The sequence below is a fragment of the Heterodontus francisci genome, chromosome 24 (genome assembly GCF_036365525.1).
Source record: "Heterodontus francisci isolate sHetFra1 chromosome 24, sHetFra1.hap1, whole genome shotgun sequence".
Taxonomy (NCBI): domain Eukaryota; kingdom Metazoa; phylum Chordata; class Chondrichthyes; order Heterodontiformes; family Heterodontidae; genus Heterodontus; species Heterodontus francisci.
In genome coordinates, this window is record NC_090394.1 from 55,983,958 (window position 1) to 56,004,752 (window position 20,795).

The 20,795-nt window shown below is 42.0% G+C and overlaps 1 protein-coding gene across 1 annotated transcript; it reads right to left on the minus strand.

The window, feature by feature from the left end:
* Positions 1–3,263: 3,263 nt before the first annotated feature.
* Positions 3,264–17,381, minus strand: si:dkeyp-72e1.6 (transmembrane protein 238-like). Its single transcript, XM_068056854.1, has 2 exons — positions 16,772–17,381; positions 3,264–4,566 (listed from the first exon to the last, which is right to left on the minus strand). The coding sequence occupies exon 1, from the start codon at positions 17,283–17,285 to the stop codon at positions 16,776–16,778; it is 510 nt and encodes a 169-aa protein (XP_067912955.1). The 5' UTR covers positions 17,286–17,381; the 3' UTR covers positions 3,264–4,566; positions 16,772–16,775.
* Between the last annotated feature and the right edge of the window lie 3,414 nt (positions 17,382–20,795).

A 20,795-nucleotide genomic window follows, 5' to 3' on the forward strand; every position in this document is an offset into this window, starting at 1 on the left:
TAGATGGGCAAGGTTGAACAACCTGCCATCTGATCTTATGTGGAGGAAAATTCCTTCTTCAGAAGACTTGAACGCATGTGAGAGCAGCAGGGAGAAGAAAATCCCAAACAGTGTGGGTGCGAGAACACAGCCCTGTTTCACGCCACTCAGGATAGGAAAGAGGTCTGATGAGGTGCCACTATGCTAAATTGTGCCTTTCATATTGTCATGGAATGAGGTGATGATACTTAGTAGCTTTGGTGGACATCCGATCTTTTCTAGTAGTCTGAAGATACCATGTCTGCTGACAAGGTCAAAGGCTTTGGTGAGATCAATGAAAGCAACGTAGAGGGGCATCTTTTGTTCGCGGCATTTCTCCTGTATCTGACCAAGGGAGAACAACATGTCAATGGTTGATCTCTCTGCACGAAAGCCACACTGTGCCTCAGGGTAGACGCGCTCGGCCAGCTTCTGGAGCCTGTTTAAAGCGACTCGAGCAAAGACTTTCCCCACTATGCTGAGCAGGGAGATTCCACGGTAGTTGTTGCAGTCACTGCGGTCACCTTTGTTTTTATAGAGGGTGATGATATTGGCATCGCGCATGTCCTGAGGTACTGCTCCCTCGCCGCAGCAGAGGCAAAGCAGTTCATGGAGTGCTGAGAGTATAGCAGGCTTGGCACTCTTGATTATTTCAGGGGTAATGCCGTCCTTCCCAGGAGCTTTTCCGCTGGCTAGAGAATCAATGGCATCACTGAGTTCCGATTTTGTTGGATGTACGTCCAGCTCATCCATGACTGGTAGAGGCTGGGCTGCATTAAGGACAGTCTCAGTGACAACATTCTCCCTGGAGTACAGTTCTAGGTAGTGCTCCACCCAGCGGTCCATTTGCTTGCGTTGGTCAGTGATTGTGTCCCCGATTTAGATTTGAGGGGGGCGATCTTCTTGATGGTTGGCCCAAAAGCTCTCTTAATGCCATCATACATTCCTCTGATGTTTCCGGTGTCTGAGGCCAGCTGAATATGACTGCATAGGTGTTGCCAGTAGTGATTTGCGCAGCGCCTGGCTGTTCTTTGTGCAGTGCTTCTGGCTGCTTTAAGTGCTACGGATGTTAACTTGCTGGGGGCTTTCTTGTAGTTCAACAGTGCAATGCGCTTAGTGGCTAGTGCATGAAAAACTTATATTGGGAGTTTTAGTGAAAAGAACGCCCTTGCCAACTAAGAAGCAAACAGAGAGTGCAAAGCTAATGTATGTAGTTCAAAATGATATTGCACTCAATATTTAACAAACGAGACTCTATATTTCCAGTTTTACATTTCATACAACTGCTTCTTGCAAAAGATTTATAACTCAATGTATGTATATTCAGTTAGGAACCTGCAGAAAATTCTATAACTTGTGGAGAAAGTCAATTTTAGCCTGTAAACTATACAGAAAAGGAGAAAGAAGTAAGATGGCAGCCACCATCAGTGGCTACCTTGATTTTATTCTAGGAGATCTTCTGGAAACTGAATGATATGTGAGTGCATTAACTAAAATGCTAACAGTACTTTGATGTGCAACCAAATCTAGACAAGATCATGGTCAGCATCATCGCAAAAATCTGAAGTGACAACACGGTTGCAACTACAAATTTACCCCATCTACTAAAACACATTTTTTTATTATGCTGTTTTTTTCAATTTATCTGTTTGTCTTATCTGCTCTGACTGCTGAAAGTGAAACTAACTCTTCCATTTTGCAGGAGAGACACATTTCACCTGAAAATAACCCTGAGTGATTATATAGATCATGAATATCTATCGATGGTGTTTTGATCCCTAGATCTAATAATGTCAAGAAATGACTTCTTATATGTTTTGTTCCAAGTCTTATGAAAATCTATTGGATGTTTGGGCAGTTAATTTTGAGGAGAGCAGGCACCATGAACCAAAACGTAATGAGTGTTCTGCACAGCTACAATAGTTTACAGCGTTAGTCATATGCCAAAACTGTTGTATCACATTTTGCATCAGAAAAGTAACAGACCGCTTCAAGCCAGCCTAATAGACTGATTGGAAGTCTGTGCACTTTGCTAATTGGGTGGGAAACTGGCGAAAACATTCCCCACCGAACTTCCTTGCTTGCAAGTTCAATGCCAATGAGACTAAACCTGCTGTTAGGGAAATATATCCTTGTATGAATTCAGTGAGCGGTGTAGGGAGTCTGCACCAGATGTTCTTTGATGCTGACAGTGATACTTTAAAACAAATGAGTAACCCGACTAGTCTGCAAGAAGCAGGAAAATGTTGCTTGAATTGTTCTTATTGTAGTTTTGCAGGTAACCATGAATAACTAGGATAAGCCATACAATGCATCCATTAATTGAATAGCAAGAAGGAACATCACATGGACGTCATTATTGTTTTTGTGCTATAGAAAACAGTGAAAGGCTGTGCAGTATGGCAACTGGGAATTTGCTCTGAGACTCTTAATTGCCCCTACAGACGATATCAGGCAGTAGATGGGAATGATGTAAATGGCTTTAAACACCTGGCAAAGTGTAATCTGATCAGTTTAATTACTGGGAGTTGGAGATAAACCTTAGCAACGCTGGTCATGTGATTCACACTTACTTCATTCTCCTCTGTTTATACTCCTATCAGGTAAACATTACAGGTTGTACTCAGCTACATTATATCCTGCAAGTTCTTAATGCCATATTGGATGATATACTGTTTCAAGACGATGTAACACAAAACACTGCAACAGAAAGGCTTTTACTGATATAGCACCTTACCACATTTCTCAGGAACGTATCAAAGTTCTTCACATATAATGAAGTGCAGCAACTGCTGTTATGTAGGCAAACATGGCAGCTGTTTTGCAAATAGCAAGATCCCGCATATTTCAATGAGATGAATTAGCAGTTAATCTTTATCGGTGGTGTTTGTTGAGGGAGGACACTGGTACAATCCTCTCCTTCTCTTCAAGTAGTGCCACAGGGGTCTTTAATGTGCACCAGAACAGGAAAAAGGCCTCAGTTTAATTTTTGATCTAAAGAATGGCAGCTTTAACAATGCAGCATCCTTTTACTATTACACTGGAATATCTGCCAGTATCTCCGTTTTCTTGTTAGCTTTTCATAAAATATAACATGAAAATTCTTAGAAAATTCTAGAAATCATTATTTAACAAATATGATGTACACCATATTGTTTCTATCAGGAATTGAGGCCTGGCTTGAATCAATAATTAATCAAAACAAATGATAGTCTTTATTACATCTTTACTTTCAAATAGGACACTTGTGTAATCAGTTTTTTTTAAAGTTATGACTAGATGTTAATGCTTAACACACTAAAGCTGGTAATGTGGTTCTTGGAGTTGAGATGGAATATGTGGTTAATAGCTTGGATAAAAACAGGCCTTGATCATTATTATGTGACTGACCATTTGTCATGGATGGAGGTATCAGTGGATGCTAAACAAACCCATACTTAAAGCTTCTGTCAACTATTGCAAAGTTAGCATAGACAATTTCAGTTGCATCATGTGTTTTATATGAAGGACCCATTTCCAACATTGATATTAATATTTATGATTCTACGAAACATTTACATCTTTAAAATATAATGAGCATGAAGTAAAAATGGTTAATGGTAGTATATAAAATAATTCACAAAGGGAATACAATAAATCAATCAACAGAAATATAATTTAAGGACTATGATTACATATGTGAAGACAACTTTCTCTCACTGTAAAGCCCAACCCCAATCAAATAGAAATCAATATTACGATAACTGTTTTACACTTAATAAATTATAGGCATGGACTTTGCAGTAGTAATGACAGCAAAACAGTGAGTGTTCGCCGTCATTGCTCCTCTGAAACTGACAGCAATTTCTGGAGTCAGCACATGCACAGTTAAGTGTGGAAATCCAGAAGTTGTTGTCAGTGATTCTGTGCTTCCCCAATAGGGTGCGCTGTTGAAGTCTCCCCAGAATGCAATCAAGAAGAAATCACTGAACTAATGAAAATGTGTCCTTTTATGCTATTAGTCTCACTGTAAAAACCCTTCAAAAAATTACACCTTGTTGAATGAGGTATAACTGGGTTTTTAATGGTGTAGTAAGCTTGTAATTACTGATGAACAGCCTCACTGTCCCTGAAAACCTGATGAGTTTAAACCATAATATTTCCATCTGTCCCAAATCCTATTAGATAACATGACAGAAAATGTGATTATTTGCAATCCATAGTTACAAAAATGTTTATTACATTTTAATGTACAAAGTAAGTTTTATCTAATTCGCCAGAGCGAACCAATAAATACAATTAAGTGCAACACAATTGTTAAAAAAGCAATTAAAATAATCAATCCATTCCAGTGGAATAATTCATTATTAAGAACGTAGACGCACTCATTGATCAACAGACCTCATTCTTCAGAAAAGAAACAGCAGATAATGCTATGATATTGTCAAAAGAGTCAAATCCTTCTTGTTAAAAATGTTATGGTAATATTAAATAATTGTATCACAAAAGTAGTCCTGACAGCCAGCATTCCAACTTGGGTACTGATGCCTTTGAGGCTAGTAATGGATTCTGTAAAAATATAAATTAGAATCAGTTACTATGCATTGACAGATTCTTGTATCAAAGAAACACAGACATCTTCACTGTATTAGTTGGTACAGAATCTAACTTGTCAGCAACTACTATGTCTTCACAACTGAGAACAGGCCATTGTGAAAAAGAATCAGAGTACAGTCAACAGAATCACTTCCCAATCTACAAATTGATTTAGTTCTTATTTAAGATTAAATCTTGAGCTCTCCCAATGGTTTAGCTTGTTGCATGATGCAGAACAGTCCTACTAAGATGGCAAATTTCAGGTTTGATCATCACTCTGTGTTGATCTCAGTAAATTCTCAACAGGGACACTGCAATTGATACCCCTGGACTAAATGGAGGAAAATCCAAAGCAGGACTTCTGGCTTAAGGTGTGGATGTTTGTTGAGGACAAGAACAGCTCAGTTGTGATGCTCCTGGGGGCTACTGGATCACTTGGACACAGCGAATACAAGAAAATCAGGCAGACAGGGCTTCACACCCATAAGAGCAATCCCCACCCCTGATTTTCTGTCCATTCAAATTAATAAACAGAAGATTGTGTGGTGTCCATCAGTGCTGTGTACTCCTTCCCATCCAATTTTCCTGTATTCACTGTGTACAGGCAATTGAATGTGCATTTAGCCTAAAACCTTGCATCAAATTATCATTTCACTTTTAAAGACTTACCAACTATGGTACAAACAGAATGCATGATTTACTGTAATATGATTTATGACCTGCACTATTTTTTGTACTGCCATATTCTCCAATCTACACTTCTCATGTAAGGTCCTTGAATATATTGCTGCCACCCATCTACAACTTGTTATCTCCCTACCTTCACCTATTAAAAGTTCCTGTAACACATTAGCTCAGTTGATAGCATTGTCATCTCTTTAGCTTTCTAAACTCCCTTTTGTATTTTTATTTACTTCTGGCACTTAGACGTTCATGGGTCTTGTGGCGTTTTTTAAAAATATATCAGCTCAAGCTTACTTTATATTCATTAGTAGTTGGCCAATAGGAATCATGGTAACATCGGAAGTAACACAGGAGTAAGCTATTCAGTCCCTTGAAACTGTTCAGCATTCAATTAGATTATACTGTTCGGTACCTCAACTACAGTTACCCTCCTTTGATCCATGTCTCTTGATACTCTTACCCAACAAAATTCCATTGATCTCCATCTTGAAAATTTCAATTGACCCAGCATCCATAGCCTTCTTGAGGAAAGAATTCCAGATTTCTACTACTCTTTGTGTGGAAATAGTGCTTCCTGATTTCACGCCTAAATGGCCTAGCTCTAATTTTAAGATTATACCCATTTTGATCTTAATTCCCTCACCACAGGAAATAGTTTTTCTGTATCTACCCTATTAAATCTATTTATTATTTTAAAGGATTTGATTGGATCACCCCTCAACCTTCTAAATTCAAGGGAAACTAACAATCAGGTTTATGCAATCTGTCCTCATAATTTAGCCTTTAAACTGTATTATCATTCCAGCAATTCTGTGCTGTATCCTCTCCAAGGCCAATATATCCTTCCTGAGGTGCAGTATTCCAGATGGGATCTGAGCAAGGATCCATACAACTGAAACTTCACTTCCTCACTTTTGTATTCCAACGCCTTCAGAAAATGCCTGACATTCCATTAGCCTTTTTGAGTACTCTTTGTACCAGTGCACTAGCTTTTAGTAAAATGTGTACAGGGACACCAAAATTCCTTTGCTCCTCCACAGCTCTTTAGTCACTCACAATTAAGAAAATGTTCCAATTGGTGTTTCTTGGATCTGAAGTGGATAACCTCAAACTTCCCCATATTGAACTATATTTTCCATAGTTTTACCCACTCACTTAGTCTGTCTATGTCCTTTTGTAATTTTCTGCTCACATCCATACAACTTACTGTGCCTCCTAAATTAGTGTCATTTGCAAGCTTGGATATGTAACTCTCTGTTCCTTCATCCAAGTCATTAATATATATGATGAAGAGCTGAGGCCCCAATGGAAATCCCTGGCCAACACCACCTTTCCCTTTATCCCTACATTCAGACACCTGCCTCCTAATCAATTACCAACCAATATCCCAAGGTAAATCCTAAAACGCATTCAAATCCCAACGGCATTCATTTTGTTGATAATCTCTTGTACAGAACTTTATAAGATGCCTTCTGGAAATCCAAATGGAGAACATCCACAGACATTCCCTTATCCACTGCGCTTGTGAACCCCTCAAAAAATTCAACCAAATTAGTCAGAAATGACCTACCCTTCACAAATGCATGCTGACTCTTTTTGATCAACTCATAATTGTCAGTCGCTCTCTGATGTTAGAATTGGACCCTTCGATCTGATATGTTCAGAGAAAGAGGAAGAGCTGCAGAGGGATGCCAGGGAGATCACCCAAGAGATATTCAGTGCCCTCCAGCTGGCATATCTGCAGTGAGAAGTAATATAACTTGCTTTGGCAGATGTTGTTTTGGTTGGGGCTCCTCCTCCCAAAGAAAGCTGTGTACCAGACCATTGGTGGCATTGCTATGAGATATGATTAGATTAGATTAGATTAGAGATACAGCACTGAAACAGGCCCTTCGGCCCACCGAGTCTGTGCCGAACATCAACCACCCATTTATACTAATCCTACACTAATCCCATATTCCTACCAAACATCCCCACCTGTCCCTATATTTCCCTACCACCTACCTATACTAGTGACAATTTACAATGGCCAATTTACCTATCAACCTGCAAGTCTTTTGGCTTGTGGGAGGAAACCGGAGCACCCGGAGAAAACCCACGCAGACACAGGGAGAACTTGCAAACTCCACACAGGCAGTACCCAGAATCGAACCCGGGTCCCTGGAGCTGTGAGGCTGCGGTGCTAACCACTGCGCCACTTTGCCGCCCATGAATGCCTTACTAACCATTCTGCTGGAAAATTCCTCCAAAGCCCATTCACAGCATGTCATGCTTACATGGTACTGCATGAAAGAAGATATGCCAGATTAATCAAAGCCAACATTAGCTATTTAGCCGCACCAGCCAAGATGCCACCAATAATTTCTCCAAGCCCTGATAGACCAATTGAGAATGGCACAGGGACCCGTCTTCTCGGAGACTGTGTTAGCAAAAGAGGAGATGCCGAGCTGGACCATTTGGTGTAACTACCATGCAGCAGAAAACTTGCAAGCACATAGGGACCCTAACAGTAAGCTCTGGCCTGAAACTTTGATGCACCCACTGCATTTTGCAGTGCTAATCCATGGGTTGGTGCTATAGAGTGGCACAGATAACAATCTTCCTCACAACTAGCTCATACAGCACCACTTTTCCTTCAGCAGCCATCAAGTTGGGGCACATGCTGGGCGGTACCATTGTTTGTTTGCAGACTAATGCCTGCACTTAGAGCTCCATTTTCTTTAATCTTGGCCTGGGATTTCTTAATCTCCGGCCCTTCTACATTGGAAAAGGCTATTGATGGGCTGAAGCGCCTTTTAAAGGCTCTAAGGGAGCTTTCTGAATTTGTGTCCACCCCATTGTGACATTCCCCCTTACCTGGATTTCCAAAAGGCATTTGATAAGGTGCCACAGAAAATGTTAATTGGCAAGATAAGGGCTCATGGAGTTGGGGGTAATATATTAGCATGATAGATGATTGGTTAACAGACAGGAAGCAACGAGTGGGTATAAATGGGGCATTTTCAAGTTGACAAGCAGTAGTGGAGTGCTGCAAGGATCAGTGCTGGGACCTCAGCTACTTACAATCTATATTAATGACTTACATGAAGAGACAGAGAGTAATGTATCAAAGTTTGCTGATAATGCCAAGGTAGGTGGAAAGGCAAGCTGTGGGGAGAATACAGAGAGGCTGCAAAGAGATATAGACAAGTTAAGTGAGTGGGCAACAAGATGGTAGATGGTGTATAATATAGGGAAGTGTGAAGTTATGCACTTTGGTCGTAAGAATAGAAAAGCAGAATATTTTTTAAAAGGTGTGAAACTTGTAAGTGTCGATCTTCAGAGACTTGGGTGTACTTGTACAAGCAACACAAAAAGTTATCATGCAGGTACAACAAGCAATTAGGAAGGCAAATAGCATGTTGGCCTTTATTGCAAGGGGATTGGAGTACAGCAATAAGTAAGTAGTGCTACAATTTTACAGGGTTTTGGTGAGACCACATCTGGAATATTGTGGGCAGTTTTCATCTCCACATTTAAGAAAGGATATACTTGCATTGGAGGCAGTGCAGTGAAGGTTCACTAGATTGGTCCCTGGGATGAGGGGGTTGTCCTAATATGAGAGAGTAAGTAAATTGTACCTGTATTCTCTGGAGTTGAAAAGAATGAGAGGTGATCCCATTGAAACATTTAAGATTCTAAAGGGGCTGGACAGGGTAGACACTGAGAGATTATTACCGCTGGTCAGGGAATCTGAAACACGGGGGCACAGTCTCAGGATAAGGGGCCGATCATTTAGGACTGCGATGAGGAGAAATTACTTAACACAAAGGGTTGTGAATCTTTGGAATTCTCTACCCCAGGGGGTTGTGGATGCTCCATCATTGAATACATTTAAGGCTGGGATAGATAGATTCTTGGTCAGGGAATCAAGGAGTATGGCGAGGGGGTAGGAAAGTGGAGTTGAATCCTATGATCAGCCATGATTGTTTTGAATGGTGGAGAAGGCTCAATGGGCCTGTTTCTTGTGTTCTCGTGTTCTTTCCCCATCCCTTTAAGTTTTGATTTACACAGAGATTTCCTTTCCTACCAATGTTGTTATCCCTAGATTGATGTGAATTTGCACCTAGAGTTTTGAATAGTTTTGAAAATGAGCTCTGACCAGTGAATTGAATGCTATTATTTTTAATGTTGTTTGTTCTTAGGATGTGGACAACGCTGGAAAGACTGCATTTATTGCCCATCTGCAGTTGACCTGAGAAAGTGGTGGTGGGTCTCCACCTTGAATCACTCCAGTCCTTGTCCTGATGGTACTCATGAAATTTGCATTTGAGATTCAGTCATCTTAAAGTGGTACTAACTGCTTATAACTGAAGACAAATATTAGCCCTATATATAAAAGTAAGACATTCTGTCTTGACTACCCATCCCTTTTATACTCTACCTCTCCTGCTGGATGCCCCCTCCACTGCACCACCTTGTTAAGTACTATGAGGTGTTCCTTCAAATGAGGAGAGCTATATAAATATCAGTTGATGGTGGTGGTGATTCTGGCGCTGACCACAACTGACTGAAGACTTTGAGGTTACTGATATATAATACCGAGCAGGTCAGTCCATTTGGGTGGTGTTAGTTGTATCCCACAGCTCTCATTATGAAACATCTATAATTCCTCTTGGAATGTTAGCGTAAGAATTATCTTTATCTTCAAGGAACTAGAGCACACTAATCCTGTCTATACAGACATTTTATCAGTACTTATATAACCATCCATATTAATAGCAATAACATTACATTAAAAATTCCTTTTATTTCAGTTAAAATGCCACATATTTCTTGATTGATTTTATTGCCATATTTTATCAAAGTGGATAAATCGTCAGTATATTAATACCATACTGCATATTTTATATCGTGTTACAATTAAAGGAAAGAATTTGAATTCAGTAGAAAGTTAAAGGTCAGCATGGCTGATGACATATGTGGAGTATAAACCTGCTCCTTATGAGCAAAATAAATCTAAAGTAATATAAATAGCATAAATGATTACTGACTATGCACAGTATTCCACATGTAAAAATCTGCACCAGTGTTGTCCAATAGCCACTTTCCACATATAATTGGTCATTCACATGTGGCTAATTGCATTTCTGATTTGTAAAAAAGAAAATGAGTAATAGATATTGTTGTTGGGCATTAAGTTTGCTGTCTATGTGGGCATTTCTGGAACTATGATCATATGACATTACTGCCATGAGACATGTGGTCACATGACATTTGACCACATGACATCTGTATTATATTTACCTTAATTTACCTTATTAAAAGTTGGATCCCTAGCAGCTGAGTATCTTTGCTCATGGTTTCATGACATCAGCTGCTGTGCAAGAGATTCAAAAAATCAGGAGGCTGCCTGTGAGCAGGGGAAGAAGGGATACTAAAGGTGAGGAAGAAAAACCGAAGGTGGGGGAGGTATTCGCAGAGGGGAAATCAGAGATGGGAGGAACTTTGACTCCACCACTGAACAATAGTGGCTCATTGGAATTGCACTGATCACTCATATTACCAACAGTAATACAATAACTTACTGATTGTCTATATGTAAGTGGTAGCAATAGGTATAACATCCTGATATCCTACTGTGACTAGTAGTAATCCTATAACTCCCTGATATTCACCCACTAACTACAGCCAGAATTCGCTCACACTGCACAAGGTGCAGTCAGGTTCCCCAGTCAAGACCACCTTTAACAGGCCCTATCTCTTTCCCTTAGCCTGGACTCTGTGCTGAACTGGGAGCCTCCGTCAGACCCAATCTGTATTTGGACTTTACACATCAAAACTGGCCAGCACAGACCAACCTGAACCAAACCGAACGATTCACAAAGGGCAGTGTGCTCGTTGTTTAGGGCACTACTCACAGGGCATGTCATCCTGAACTCCGCCCAGCATTATCATTACTAAACCACTGCCTGGGCTTGGCCTCGATAAGGCAGTGTTTTATTAAAATGATAGAAAACGCAACATAGGAGGAGGCTCTAAGTTAAAAAAAAATTCAACTCCCCTACCCTCTTGATTCTTCTAGTGAGAATCCTCAGTCTCTGTCCCCTTGCTCTCATTTGCTCAGTATTGGAAATAATCCTTCACTGTTTACTCAGTAAAATCTCTAGGTTTCATTTACCCTTTTGCTGGCTGCTCCTCTCTCAATGCCGCTGCCACTCACCATGTTATTTCTGCGGCAGTCAGCTCTGCAGAATGTGTTGGGACCTACACCGACCTCTGTCTCTCATTCGTGCCCCTGACCACACACAAGCACCAATCTCCCTCTTCCCTCCCAACCCGAGTCCAAATGACCCAGTCCACAGTTTCCTCTCCCCGACCCCATTCCCCCTCTCTTCCCCCAAAACTCATGTCCCTGATTCCCATTTCTCTGTCTCTCTCTCTCTATTCTTTTGGACCCCCTGTCTGCTATCACTCTCTTTTCCCTGCCCTGCCCCAATTCCCTGACCCCCTCAACCTAGCCCCATCTCTCTTCTCCCAACTCGCCTTGACCCGCATCTTTGTGCCCCCACCCGCTGGTCCTATTCACAGTCACCTTTAAGCAGGTTGTGACTCTCTGCAGCACCGGGGATGATGTCACCAAACCAGAAGCTTCTTTGAGTCACAGGAATGGTTGCAGAGGGGAAGAGATGTACTGCTGCAGGTGGAAACATGGGCTGGAATTTTTCCAGCCCCATTGAGGCAGCTTTGGAGGTGAGGGGCTGCAGAAATTCTGAAAGAGAAGCGCTGGGACAGCTTCCCGACTTGTTCCTGCCTCTGTGTGCTTTTACCAGGGGTGGGCTCCCAGCAGCAGCGGGAAGCCAATTCAGGTAAGTAAATGTACAATTACCTTCTAGTTCACCAGTGCCATGACATTTTACGAACGTTGCACAGGTCCCAAGCAGTGTTAGGAGCTTGTCAGCTCAGAGGAGGCAAAATCTCAGTGGGGAGTCATCATTGTCTACAGCTGACAGGCATTCAGGTCAACAAAGGAGCAAAAAGGCAAGGCAAAGCTAAATGAATTAACAAATTAATCAGAAGCAAATAAGAAGGAAGAATAACATATAAATACTGCGGGAAGAAATCTGAAGTTCACTGGGATGAATACAGAACATACAGAAACATGATAAGTGAATGAACAGAGGGTCAAAGAAGGACCTGTAAAAAATTATAACTGGAGATATAAAACACAATAGTAAGTTAGTAAATGTGTAGTACAACAGTAAAAAGGTAGGTGAAGCAATGTAAACAGAATCTGAGATTGAGCTCGAGATAGTTAGTATCGTAAAAGATTTCTTTCCTAGTGAATACTTGGAGAAAATATCAAGCACCATGCTCTCCCTCAGTAGCGATACTCCAAGTAGAAATGATTTCAGCATAAATCAGCTGGAAGCCCAAGACGGACTAAAAGGGCTCAAAGCAAATGATTCTCCATGAATATGCAAGTCATGCTGCAGCTGTACAGAACCTTAGTTAGGCCACACTTAGAATATTGCGTGCAATTCTTGTCGCCACACTACCAGAAGGACGTGGAAGCTTTGGAGAGGGTACAGAGGAGGTTTACCAGGATGTTGCCTGGTCTGGAGGGCATTAGCTATGAGGAGAGATTGGAAAAACTCGGATTGTTTTCACTGGAACGACGGAGGTGGAGGGGCGACATGATAGATGTTTACAAAGTTATGAGCGGCATGGACAGAGTGGATAGTCAGAAACTTTTTCCCAGGGTGGAAGAGTCAGTTACTAGGGGACATAGGTTTCAGGTGCGAGGGGCAAAGTTTAGAGGGGATGTGCAAGGCAAGATTTTTACACGGAGGGTGGTGAGTGCCTGGAACTTGCTGCCAGGGGAGGTGGTGGAAGCAGATACGATAGCGACGTTTAAGAGACATCTTGACAAATACATGAATAGGAAGGGAATAGAGGGATATGGGCCCCGGAAGTGCAGAAGGTGTTAGTTTAGGCAGGCATCAAGATCGGCGCAGGCTTGGAGGGCCGAATGGCCTGTTCCTGTGCTGTACTGTTCTTTGTTCTTTGTTTTTTGAATAGATTACCTCTCAGAGAGTAGTGAGAGAGCCAAGTGGGCAGGTCATTTTTGAGTGTTATGAAAGTGCCCCTGTGCTTTGTTAAATATATTTTTTGAGGATTCATTTTTGAAAGGTTGAAGAAATGTTAAACTTTGGGGTTTTCAAAGGGGCTCATGTAAAGGCCACTTGACTTTGAAAAACAGTCCCCAGAAATGTTTATTAAAAGGGGCACTGAGAGGTCTTGTGAGGAAAACAAGCCTTTCCAGGAAACCACCTGACTTCCAGTAAAAACAACAAGCCTTTCTGGGAAACCACTTGACTTCCAGCTCAATAAACAACAGAGAACTTTGGACACCTGGAGAAGTTGTTTACAAAGAAGTGACAGGTCGAGATTAATGGAGGTCAAAAGGTTGACCTCCTGTTGTCGGTTTCGCTTTTGAATTGTTTTGAGTTGGGGTTGAACTGTATAAAAAGGGAGAGCACTTCCAAGGAGAGAAGAGAATTCCCAAGGAAGGAGAGAAGGCCACAACCCAGCTCAGCATTCCAGCACCTCTCTAGAAGACTCTGAGAAGTCCACTGTGTCAACTTATCTTGTCTCCTGTCTTTGAAGAAAAGCCTGCTAAATTAATTCTCAATGCCGCCTGAAAAGAACTGATCTAAAAGATCTCAATGACCTGTCTACATGTACTTGGAGGCCAGACTGTATGCCAGTTTTGGAACACAACATATCTCATCTGCCGTTTCTTCAAGAATGAGCAAATATTCAGCCCAACTCTTTTTTTGTCTGTAATAGAGCTCTAAAAACAAATATCCCTTTATTTTTCCAGTTAACCAGTGTATGTGTGTGTGTGAGTGTGAGGGGCTAAGGTAAAAAGGGAACTTTAATATTTCAATCTGTAGAAACATAGAAAATAGGCACAGGAGTAGGCCATTTGGCCCTTTGAGCCTGCACCACCATTCAATATAATCATGGCTGATCGTCCAAACTCAGTAACCTGTTCCCACTTTCTCCCCATATCCCTTGATTCCTTTAGCCCTAAGAACTATATCTAACTCTTTCTTGAATATATTTAATGATTTGACCTCAACTGCTTTCTGTGGTAGAGAATTCCACAGGTTCACCACTCTCTGGGTGAAGAAATCTCTCCTCATCTCAGTCCTAAATGGCTTACCCCTTATCCTTAGATTGTGATCCCTGGTCCTGGACTCCCCCGCCATCGGGAACATCCTTCCTGCATCTAGTCTGTCCAGCCCTGTTAGAATTTTGTAGGTTTCTATGAGATCCCCTCTCTTCTAAACTCTAGTGAATACAAGCCTAATCGACCCAATCTCTCTTCATACATCAGCCCTGCCATCCCAGGAATCAGTCTGGTGAACTTTCGCTGCACTCCCTCCATAGCAAGAACATCCTTCCTCAGATAAGGAGACCAAAACTGCACACAATACTGCAAATGTGCTCTCACCAAGGCCTTGTATAATTGCAGCAAGACAACCTTGCTCCTGTACTCGAATCCTCTCGCTGTGAAGGCCAGCATACCATTTGCCTTATTAACTGCCTGCTGCAGCTGCATGCTTACTTTCAGCGACTGGTGCACAAGGACACTGAGGTCTCGTTGCACCTCCCCCTTTCCCAATCTATCGCTGTTCAGATAATAATCTGCCTTTCTGTTTTTGCCACCAAAGTGGATAACCTCACATTTATCCACATTATACTGCATCTGCCATGTATTTGCCCACTCACTCAACCTGTCCAAATCACACTGGAGCTTCTCTGCATCCTCCTCACAGCTCACACTCCCACCAAGCTTTGTGTCATCTGCAAATTTGGATATATTACATTTAATTCCCTCATCTATATCATTAACATATATTGTGACTGGCTGGGGTCCTAACACTGATCCCTGTGGTACCCCACTAGTCACTGCCTGTCACTCGGAAAAAGACCCGTTTATTCCTGTTCTTTGATTCCTGTCTGCCAACTAGTTCTCTATCCATGTCAGTACCTTACCCCCAATCCCATGTGCTTTAATTTTTCACACTAATCTCTTATGTGGGACCTTATCGAAAGTCTTCTGAAAGTCCAAATACACCACATCCACTGGTTCTCCCTTATCTATTATACTAGTTACATCCTGTATGTTTATGGCTTACTCCTGCTCCTAATTCGTATGTTCGTATGCTTTTTTTCATTACTGGTTAAGACCCGATTTATAATAAACTGATAATTTGTTGTTTATTAAAGAAACCTGGTTGGTGTGGTTTTATTCTGGGAAAAATAGAGTCTATGATTGATCGTATTGATACATGGGAAAATTTAAATATATGTTGTGATCCATGGAGAAGTGGAACTAGAATAAGTAGTGCACACCTCCCACCTCGGTTGTAACATGAGGGAGTCAATGGTTACTGGGGGTGGGGGATACACTGTACAGGCTGCCACCGTCCCTTTAAATATACTGCTCTCAATTGCGCTGCTGACCCGGTCTCCCACTCACCATCCCTAATTGGACGGTGAACACTGAGTGGCCTGTTAATTGGCCACCTCCTGTAAGATCATGCCGGAGGGCGCAGCACTGATACAAGTGGAGTTGGGCCCTGGAAATGGTCCCGACACCCAAGAATTTTATAAGTCTGGAAGATTCCGGCCTAACGCACAAAGATCTCCCAGGTGGCTCAAGGCAGTCCTCAGGAGACTGATGCACCATTCCTGGGAAATGTGGGAGAGTTGGCCCTATTGGGCATGTAATCTCACATTCAGATGGCATTTGCAAGTGTACTTTAACCTTTTTGTGCATTTGCTAGTAAAATGGTAAGATGGAAAGCAGAGTGTGCAAATATTTTTTGATCATTTTAAGTGTTTTGCTTCCTTGGTTACTGGTAGATGTTAGCTGAGTGTGCAGGGCATTTATTTGTAACATGTGAGTGTAAGTAAGGTGTTTTCTACTAAACAAGGCAGGTGGCTAAAATAGTGTCCCAAGTTTGTGACTAGTCAATGATTTCTATTGGACAACACTGATGCAGAAACACAATAACAGAAAGTTACTTGAAACACTGACTGGAGACGCTCAGGTCCTTTATGATGTCATGAACAAAGTGTCGTGACATATACAAGAGCGGCGGTGATGATGTTCAGACCTTACCTGTATCTATTCCCTAAATATCCGAAACTTTCACAGCAGAGTATGTCTTTCTCACATCTTTAAAACTTTAGAAGGAAACCTGCAAGGGCCCTTCCTGCTTGTGGCGTGAATTTCATAAATTAAAATTGAGATTGCACAGGTATGTGTGAAAGTCCCCACCCAGTTAAACAGCTCCCAACTCCCAATGCCAGTGATGGTTAATGATTAGCTTTTAGGTAAATGCGCCTTGCAAAGTAAACACCCTCTGCGCCATACTTAAAAGCTACACAAAATTCGTGCTTTATTTAGTTAATGTAGATTAATCGACTGTGTTACCCGGCTAAATGGGTGTGCTTCCTATGTCGATCGGTGCTTCCTGACGGCTGAAATGAACGTCGGCACTCACAGCAGCAGACAGTGTCTTTAGATGTCCATCAGTTGATGTGAGGAAGCTAAACGAGCTTTCCTTTATCCCGCTGCCTGTCGAGCTGCTCCCAACATTTCTAGCACTGGGCTGCAAGTTCGACCTCGATCTCCATGTCGCGTTCCTGAAACTTCTAGAGATTCTGCCGGACAGCCGGCTCCAGATTCCACTTCTCTTGGTGTCCTTCTTGAGACCGACGTCGTCCTCCAGCTCGTCGTGGGGCACCTCGATGTTGCCCGTGTACCAGAAGATCCACCAGACCAAGCTCATGAAGATCACGATCGAGCCGGCGTAGATCAGGAAATCGTAGAAGAAGACGTTAACGAAGACCCCGATCAGCAGCACCGTCAGCCCCACCGCGTCAAAGGCGACCGCCAGCCAAAAGGCGCAGGCACAGCGTCCCAAGGCAGCTTGTAGGAACGCCATCGCGGCAGCAGCGTGCTAGCTCGCCTACCCGTACAGATAACGATGGGGTAAAGGTCAAAGCCAACACCTCCCCATTCACCTGGCCGCAATACCTGGCTGTCGTGTCCCGCACGTCACCTGTGGGCGGGCTTGGCATTACAGCAAAGTTCATCCTGACTTGTGTGGCCAGTCTGTGTTTTACCACAACATGCACCATGTAAGTTCGCTCGTTATCGAATAAAGCAGAGTTTGTCATAATACAATTTTAAGGCTTTTTCCAAACAACCCTTAGCGCAAAAACTTAAGTTGTTTTGCAACGCGAACTTTTAACGCCGTTGTTTCATCAAACCAAAATTTAAAAAAAAATTGAAAAGAAAAATCCATGATTCCCACAGCTGACTGATCCCACTTTGTCTGCAACCTTTCTACTGAGAGAGGCTTTTTTTTTAACCTTACACACATTCCCGATTTTCACTCTACTTGAAAGAATATCTAAATTTGTTAAGTTATCGGAAGCCACGAATTTGCTGTTCGTCTGAGCAATATTTTACGGCCTGCCCCTCTAATACTTTCTTCCCACATTTTCCGTTGGTTTGAAATTCCTTATGGTTTTCAATCAATGTAAGATGTTTAGTGTAACCTCATTGTCCAAACTGAATAAGGCAAGTCAGGTAAAGCTTGACAGGATCCAGTTGGCCGACTATTTATTTTTAAATGTTGTACTTTTATAATGCGAGCAAACAGTTGACCCGGAAAGCTTCCTTCACACGAGGAGCAAAATACAGGTGTAAGTTATCATTGAAAAGTAGATGCTATTGAGCAAAACTGAGTGCAACTAAGTCATTTCAGCAGCTCTGATAACGAGAGCAACTTTGTACATGTTTCCAACTGTTAAGAATAGAAAGGGAAAATATTTTTGTAAAAAAAACCCCGCAATTTACTTCACAGAAGTGTATATACTCCCGGTCCATTTAGAACTGGCACAAGTGTGCAATGCCATTTAGATTTATCTGACATTGACGCTCACACCCGCATATACACTTAGTTACTGAAGTTATAAGCTCAATGTCCTCGGGGGAATACATCTAGACATTTAATACCTTTTCCGTTACAGAGGGCTACGTATTATATTAATTCTTGCAAATGTTTTGAAATAATGCTACTTTACGAATTCAGCAATATCACACGACTTACATTAGTGTACTGCTTGTGATGAATTACTTCCCTTGTGCAGACAACTGAAGTTTGTTTGAGGTGTATCATTTCTCAAACTGGTACTCTTGTGAGTCGAATTAATGCAATGTATCTTGTGACTTAAGTACAAGCGCATTCAATTATGCTGATCTTTTGACCCGCTCTATCTTATTCAATATCGTCTTCTCGTCGCAATCGTTAATCCTTTAGACTTTGTTCTTGTCGGGGTGGGGGTGATTTAGTTTCTAAGACTCTCTTTCCATTGCAACTGAGTTTTTCCTATACTGATCCATTAGGCACCGTAACACAGAATACGTTTAAAACCACATAACTTCGATTTGATCAGGCACCGCTGGAGATACTCAGTAGGTTAGATAGCATCCATGGAGAAGACATGAGACACTCGACCTTTCAGGTTTAAAGAGGTGTTCTACAGAAAGATTTCATACCTGAAATGTTAACTGTTTCATGTTTTCTCGATATGTGCTGCCTGACCTGCTGAGCATTTCCAGCGTTTACTGTTTTCGTTTCGGTTTTCCAGCATCTGCAGTATTTTACTTTTGTTGGCTTTTATTTGAATTTGAAAGTACACTTTGAATTGCATCTGTAATTCAGAATTACATGTGAGACTTTTTGTTGACAAATGCTTCAATGTTTCCCTTAAAAAAGGGAGGTGGGGGTGCCAGTGGGGAATTGAGCTGCCATTTTGTAATGAATGGAGTTGATAAGTTTATGCCCCTAAGGGCCAAGAGCTCGACTTGAAAAAAAAGACATGTCCAATTAAAGAGGTAAAATGTTTACAATCATTAGTTCAGGAGCAATGTGGGTCCCTTGAAAACTGATAATGGCGATAGTAGCAATGAAAATAGGGAAATGGTGGGTGTGTTGAATAATTACTTTTCATGAGTATTTACAGTAGAGGAAGAAGCCAGCATACTGGACACCCAAGGAAACAAATATTGAATCATGGACAGGGACTCAGCAAGATTAACATAAGTAAAGGACGGGTTGCATCTAAACTGGAGGGGCACTAATATCCTGGTTGCAAGGTTTGCTAGCGTCACTCGGGAGGGTTTAAACTAGTGTGGCAGGGGGGTGGGACCCAGAGCAGTAGGGCAGCTAGTGAAGTAAATGAGGAGGACATAGTAAATAAGGCCAGTAGGACTAAGAGGAAGAGCAGGCAGGGAGATGTTGCTGAGCACAGCGGGACTGGTGGTCTGAAGTGCATTTGTTTCAATGCAAGAAGTATAACAAGTAAGGCAGATGAACCTCGAGCTTGGATTAGTACTTGGAAATATGATGTTGTTGCTATTACAGAGACTTGGTTGAGGGAAGGGCAGGATTGGCAGCTAAATGTTCCAGGCTTTAGAAGCTTCAGGCGGGATAAAGGGGGATGTAAAAGGGATGGGGGAGTTGCATTACTGGTTAAGGAGAATATCACAGCTGTACTGCGGGAGGACATCTCAGAGGGGTCATGCAGCGAGGCAATATGGGTGGAGCTCAGGAATAGGAAGGGTGCAGTCACGATGTTGGGGGTTTACTACAGGCCTCCGAACAGCCAGCAGGAGGTAGAGGAGCAGATATGTAGACAGATTTTGGAAAGATGTAAAGGTAACAGGGTTGTGGTGGTGGGTGATTTTAACTTCCCCTATATTGACTGGGACTCACTTAGTGCTAGGGGCTTGGATGGGGCAGAATTTGCATCCAGGATGGCTTCTTGAAACAATATGTAGATAGTCCAACTAGGGATGGGGCCATTCTGGACCTGGTATTGGGGAACGAGCCCGGCCAGGTGGTTGAAGCTTCAGTGGGGGAGCATTTCGGGAGCAGTGACCATAATTCCAGAAGTTTTAAGGTACTTGTGGATAAGGATAAGAATAGTCCTCGGGTGAAGGTGCTAAATTAGGGGAAGGCTAATTATAACAATATTAGGCAGGAACTGAAGAATTTAGATTGGGGGGCGGCTGTTTGAGGGTAAATCAACATCTGACATGTGGGAGTCTTTCAAACGTCAGCTGATTGGAATCCAGGACCAACATGTTCTTGTGAGGAAGAAAGATAAGTTTGGCAAGTTTTGGGAAGCTTGGATAACGCGGGATATTGTGAGCCTAGTCAAAAATGAAAAGGAAGCATTTGTAAGGGCTGGAAGGCTAGGAACAGGCGAAGCACTTGAGGAATATAAAGACAGTAGGAAGGAACTTAAGCAAGGAGTTAGGAGGGCTAAAAGGGGTCATGAAAAGTCATTGGCAAACAGGATTAAGGAAAATCCCAAGGCTTTTTATACGTATATAAAGAGCAAGAGGGTAACCAGGGAAAGGGTTGGCCCACTCAAGCACA